This window comes from Scyliorhinus torazame, chromosome 2, assembly GCF_047496885.1.
Source record: "Scyliorhinus torazame isolate Kashiwa2021f chromosome 2, sScyTor2.1, whole genome shotgun sequence".
Lineage (NCBI taxonomy): Eukaryota > Metazoa > Chordata > Chondrichthyes > Carcharhiniformes > Scyliorhinidae > Scyliorhinus > Scyliorhinus torazame.
The window spans coordinates 353,701,546-353,707,545 of NC_092708.1; the positions used below are offsets into that span (position 1 = coordinate 353,701,546).

General features: G+C 40.8%; 1 protein-coding gene across 5 annotated transcripts in view; it reads right to left on the minus strand.

The window, feature by feature from the left end:
- Positions 1–5,168, minus strand: part of rtn1a (reticulon 1a) — a 315,521-nt gene extending 310,353 nt beyond the window's left edge. Inside the window, exon 1 of one of the 5 annotated variants that reach the window (XM_072491579.1) lies at positions 4,783–5,168. In XM_072491579.1, coding sequence (XP_072347680.1) covers positions 4,783–4,984 — 202 coding nt within the window. In that variant the 5' untranslated portion in view covers positions 4,985–5,168. The remainder of the gene's footprint in view (positions 1–4,782) is intronic. The other 4 variants (XM_072491600.1, XM_072491606.1, XM_072491625.1 and 1 more) reach the window with 4 other exon arrangements.
- Positions 5,169–6,000: the final 832 nt, after the last annotated feature.

Genomic DNA, 6,000 nt, shown 5'->3' on the forward strand with positions numbered 1-6,000 from the left:
AATTCCTAAGTTCTGCTATAACAATCTTATCAATTTCTCCTCCACCTGAAATCTGTTCTCCAATACTGAAATCCCTTAATTTGATGAACATTAAAATTAATAATCTATCCTGTGCAAGGAACTGGTTACATGATGTACATCAAGCTCTCTCACAGAATTTACAGTGCAGAAGGAGGCCATTCAGCCCATCGAGTCTGCACCGGCTCTTGGAAAGAGCACCCTACCCAAGGTCAACACCTCCACCCTATCCCCATAACCCAGTAACCCCACCCAACACTAAGGGCAATGTTGGACACTAAGGGCAATTTATCATGGCCAATCCACCTAACCTGCACATCTTTGGACTGTGCGAGGAAACCGGAGCACCCGGAGGAAACCCACGCCCACACAGGGAGGATGTGCCGACTCCGCACAGACAGTGACCCAAACCGGAATCGAACCTAGGACCCTGGAGCTGTGAAGCAATTGTGCTACCACAATGCTACCGTGCTGCCAAACTATATATGTATAACTATCTCCAAGTCCATCCTTTTAAAAGAGTCATTGTTGGGTAATCTTCTTTTATTCAGTTACTATGCATGCAGAACTGTCATGTTGGGGTCTATTTCTTTGCTCTATACTTGTATTGTCTACTTCCACTCCCAAATATAGGAATCTTTTTGCCAACTTGTATTATGTGGATTCATGAAGAAATGTTTTCTACAATAGAACACCCTCCCTCCCATTGTTACACCTCTTGAATCCCTGGGGATCGATCCTTGGCCACCTCTTCATCTTATCCACATGCTGCTGCTGGGCAGGATCATCCAAAATCATGGGTCAGCTTCCACATTCATCTTCTCTATCTCCCTACTACTGGGTCTAGATCTGCCATTACAACTGCATTGAGTGCCAATTTTGGATATTTCTCTCCAGTTAAACATTCTACAAACTAAAGCTATCATCTTTAGTCCCCATTACAAACTCCAGGAATGTGGTCTTGCATTGAACCAGTTTGCCTTCACCATCCATCTGATGCCTCACTATTCTCCCCATTACAAAGACCGCACTCTTCCATCACCTTAATACCACCCACTGCAACCCATCGTGCCTTTAACAACTCCAGACTCCACTATTCCAATGTTGAACTTCCCATCCTTCACCCTCTGCAAATATCAGCTCAGTATCCAAAAAAATGATGCTCGTTATCCTGACCTCCAGCAAGTTGTCCCCGCCCCCCCCCACCATCATCATTGTGTCCTCATTGACCAACCACTGATTTGTGGCTTCCAGTTCCCCAAGATGCAAAGTATAAAATTCTCATCCTTTTGCTTCAATCGCATCTTTACTACACCCTAGCTCTATAATGTTCCACACTAGCCTCAGCTGTCTCAAATGTATGGCCTGAAATTTCCAATCTAAAACTCTCTATTTCTCCAACATTCTCTTGTTTTAAGATCCTCCTTAAAACCCACCTTTCACTCAGCCCTCGGAGTTGCTGGATGGTATATGTCTGATCACACTTCTTTGAATTGTTTAGGGTACTTTCTACATTAAAGGCACTAAATAAAGGTATTACTGTTATGGTTATTCCCAACAAACCTAAAATTATTATTCCTACAGGGCTCCACAAGAGTTGAGAAAGTTCACTGCTTCACTCTCTTCTATATTACACAGCTCCCAGTGAGGCTGGTTTTTGATTTGCTGTAGAAGATAGGAATGAGTGAAGCAACATAAAACTTGGTCAAAATGTGTCACATTTATGCATGGCCAGACTTCCAAATGCACTAGTATAGTTTTTGGAATGCTTGGTTAAGTTCAAAGTAGTTTCTTCCTCACGGAGTCTGATAGCAATTTCTACTCATAAGGGAAAAATAATGTACTCCTAAACTCACTTAGCAGGAAGCATGTCACCCAACTTTAATCACCATAACATAGAAATGCTTACAACTAGATTTTACCTCCACTAAGAACCAATGTAAATGCCTTGATCTACTTTTAGCATGACAGCTTCTCAAAGACAACACAACAATAATCCACCACAAAATTCACCAGGAAACATGCTACAATGACAGAATATCAAACAAATCCAAATGTAAATCTTTGTGTTATTTCACAGGGCCCCGTGTAACAAATATTTTAACACATTTTAAGTCTAGTCAGTGGTGACAAACCAAAATAGCCTTAAGCATTGTGCAGGACAATCAACATAAAAAGACAGAAAAGTTAACCCACTGTACTGTATGCTCTCTGCCCAAATAATCACATACAATAGTATTCAAAACAAAATTACTGCATTCATGAAACAACTTGAAAGGCTCATTTTAAAATTATTTGGATACATTGTTGTAGTTCTCACAACATTTCAGCATACATTAACACATTCCAAAGTATCTACCATAGGAACAAGCATCATTCCCTCATTCAAATAAGGATGTTTCTGTTTCCAACTTGAAAGGATAAATGAACCAGAGGGCAAAGTACAGGCAAAATGAATTAAACAATATCAGTTATCTTATGATTAAGGCAAAAATCCAACCACTTTTTAAAAAACGTTTTCGACAACTAACAATATAGGAAATTCAAGCAAAATTGGTATTTTAGGAGTATAAAGAACCTTCAAACGACTCGGTTTGTCTGAATTTATCTGTGTAAATGAGATCATTTTCCATATCTTAGACCATCTATCTTGAAGACCCTACAGTTCTCACATGACACAACTCAACATTTACTCAAATGATTGTTGGGCATTTTTGCCTCTGCTCGCCTATCTAATTAAAAAGTGTTTACAAAGAACAATACAGCACAAGAACAGGCCTTCGGCCCTCAAGCCTGCGCCAACTATGGTACCTGCCTAAACTAAAACCGCATGCACTTACGGAGTCCATATCCTTTCACTCCCACCATATGCATATATTTGTCTAGATGCCCCTTAAATGCCACTATCGTACCTGCTCCCACCACCTCCCCAGGCAGCGTATTCCATATATTTACCACCCTTTTGTGTGAAATACTTGCCTCGCATATCAGTTCTAAACTTTTTGCCATAATCCCTGTAATCATTCTCTCAGAAAAACTTTTAAATTTTGCTTATGTTTGTCTTTTACTCATTCATGAGGTGTCTTCTCCTGGTTTAGTTTGAAGTAGGTACAGATCAACCTTTACTGTACAAATACTACCTTTATATATCTCCATAATATCTCCTTTTAGGACAAATAGCCCAAGGGATCAGCTTTGTAGTGTTTGCTGAACCATCTCCACTGTCTCTCTTATGTTTTGCCCAAAAATGGTTGCGTACAGTGCTATACAGCTTGACTATGATATATGTATCCACAGTTTAGAATTTTATTTACTTCAATTGTAGCTCCAGTCATTTTCCATATCAAGATTATGAAAACTCAAGCATCTCTTAACCACTTCAACAAATAATGGATAATTTTATTCTCCATTTTCTTACAATATACAACTGTTCCTTATATAAAAGCAAAATCCTGCTGAGGCTGGAAATCTGAAATAAAAACAGAAATACTAAGCAGGTCCAGCTGTATATGTGAGGAGAGAGAGACAAAGAGTCAGTGTTTCAAATCAAACATGACTCCTCTTTAGAACTGAAGAGTCATATTCGGCTCGAAGTGTGAACGGTTTCTCTCTCCAAAGATGCTGCCAAACATATTTCACTTTCTGTTTTTATTATTTGCCATCACTCCAACCACTTAGATATTTTGATTCACAATTTCCTGAACTGGTTCCTTTGTATTAGCTACCCTTTCTCGGTGGATATAAATTTACAAATATGGCCAACTGCTAATCACTGATTTCTACCCTTCAGCTACTTTTTAAAAGTAGATTTTGCACTAAATTTTAAGTTTAAATAGCAGCTTTTGTGTATACCTTTGCCACATTGGTACACCACATCATAGGGCTTTCCAATCTGGATTCAGAAAATTAGCCTGGAATATCATTTTCCCAAAATAAAGCTAATATAACAGCATCTTCTTCATCAGAAACTGTACTGGCTGCAGTTTACGAAATTATAAAATGCACTTAACTCAAAATGCTGAAGTGTACACTTTTTGGTACCAAATTCAGTTTGCTTTCCCACTGAGTCACAACAATCAAAAACCAGGAAATGGCATTTTGGAAACAATGAATCTTTAAAAATCTGTATTCAGGATTGCTTTGTGGGATTCATCTAACACTTCAAACATTCATCATATTTTTTTCCAGCAAACTTGATACAACAAAGGACGCCCCCACTAATAAATGTGCTTCTTTAATTTTATAAATAGCCTATATTGTATTTTACTCTAATCCTACAGAGCTAAAATGCCATACTCAAAGCAGCAATAAATTCTTTTATACTAATGGCTAAGTTTCAAACATTCTACAACAAACATTCTACAACTGTAAAGATTCGTCAGGAGTTAAGTCTACTTCATTCAGCCTGCACTGCAAATTTAACTAAAGGATTAATGCCAACATTTTTAACAAGGAATCCAGCGGATCGTGCCAATTTCCACACAGGCGGGGACAAAAAAAATGAGTGTGCAATATTGAAAAACTAAGTATTCAATGTAGCCACAATTTCAGAAGTCTATATTTCAACAGGGAAAATTAGCATTAATTAACGTGTCGTTTGGCTAAATCGCTGCATTTAAAAGCGAGGTGAACGACGCCCGCGTTAAACCTTGGGCAAGATTGACTAAAGGAGCGCATCTTGCCCCGAATACGATCGCCAATGCATCTCTGCAGTTGGTGCGCGCGTTTCCAACACCTCCCCCACCCCACCTCGCCCCACCTCACCTGCGGATGCAGTTGCCTTGACAACAGGCTGTCCCCTGGAGTCTGGTACAAGGGGTTGCTTCATTGCTCGCCAGCTCTCAGCTGCATCCCCCCCGGCGACAGCCGCCCCCGCCTGCGGACCGGCACCGACAGCAGGCTCGGACTCCTCTCCTTCGCTCCACTCCCCCTTTGCAAACGGCTGGACGAAAGGATTGCCCGCCATGGTTAGGTGGCTGGATGGATGGATTGTGAGGAAGTGCGTGGGTTTTTTTTAATATAAAGAACTTCGCCTCTTTGTGCAACTGTTTTCACTCCTCCTCCTGCCCGCCTCTCACTCTGAAGCCTCTACGATTGTGAAAATGGCTTGTTTGGTTCAGTCTGTCTACCCTGACGTCAGCTGTGGGAGGATGAACTAACAGATTGAAGTGCCTGATGGGAATCATTCCCGACTGGAGCCGGACTTATTCCCGCACTGGAAATAAATAGACAGCATCCGCCCTTTGCCAACTTTAAAAAAAAACATTTTGCAAGACCAAAAAGCATTATTTACAGAACGTTACAGTACGCCCCACCCTACATGCAGCCATCTGGAAGAAGTGGTCGGGAATTAATTATTCAGAAGTTCCACCTGACCTGTATTCACTTGCCCAGCCGATGTCTGAGAGATCATGTTTTATTTAACGCCCCCGGGAAATGAAAAGTAGACCCTTGAGTTTTGAAACCATCCCGACGTACATTTTGTGCCGCACCCATCCCAGACTGGCGGGGTTTTGACCACACCGCCTTTCAACAGCTCCCTTTGTCCACTGTGTCCGCTCACCACGTATCCCGGTAGACAGAATTAAGGAATAAACGATCTATCATTTACCTTCTGCTCAGGCCGTCTCATTTTTTTTTAAATGCATATGTCTAGGTCTGATTATAAACCAGTTTTTTAAAAAAAACTTGAAGCAGTTTCTTTGGAGTACACGCCCAGCTCCAGAAAACTGACACAAAAGAGGATGACCGTGAGATCTGCTCCAATCAATGTGTTGGTCAAAAGCGACAAAACGTTAATGCCATGATTTTACTTCCCCGACCTGTTTTGGGGTTGCTGGAACCCCCCCTACCCTACCGATAAATCAGCCGAGTCACATACATTGCCTCATTCTTGAAATAGGTTGATTAACATCTCTCCCCCAAAAAGATTCTGCTTTAGATACTTCAGAACAGAAAAATACCTTGTCGGTAAGTACACTT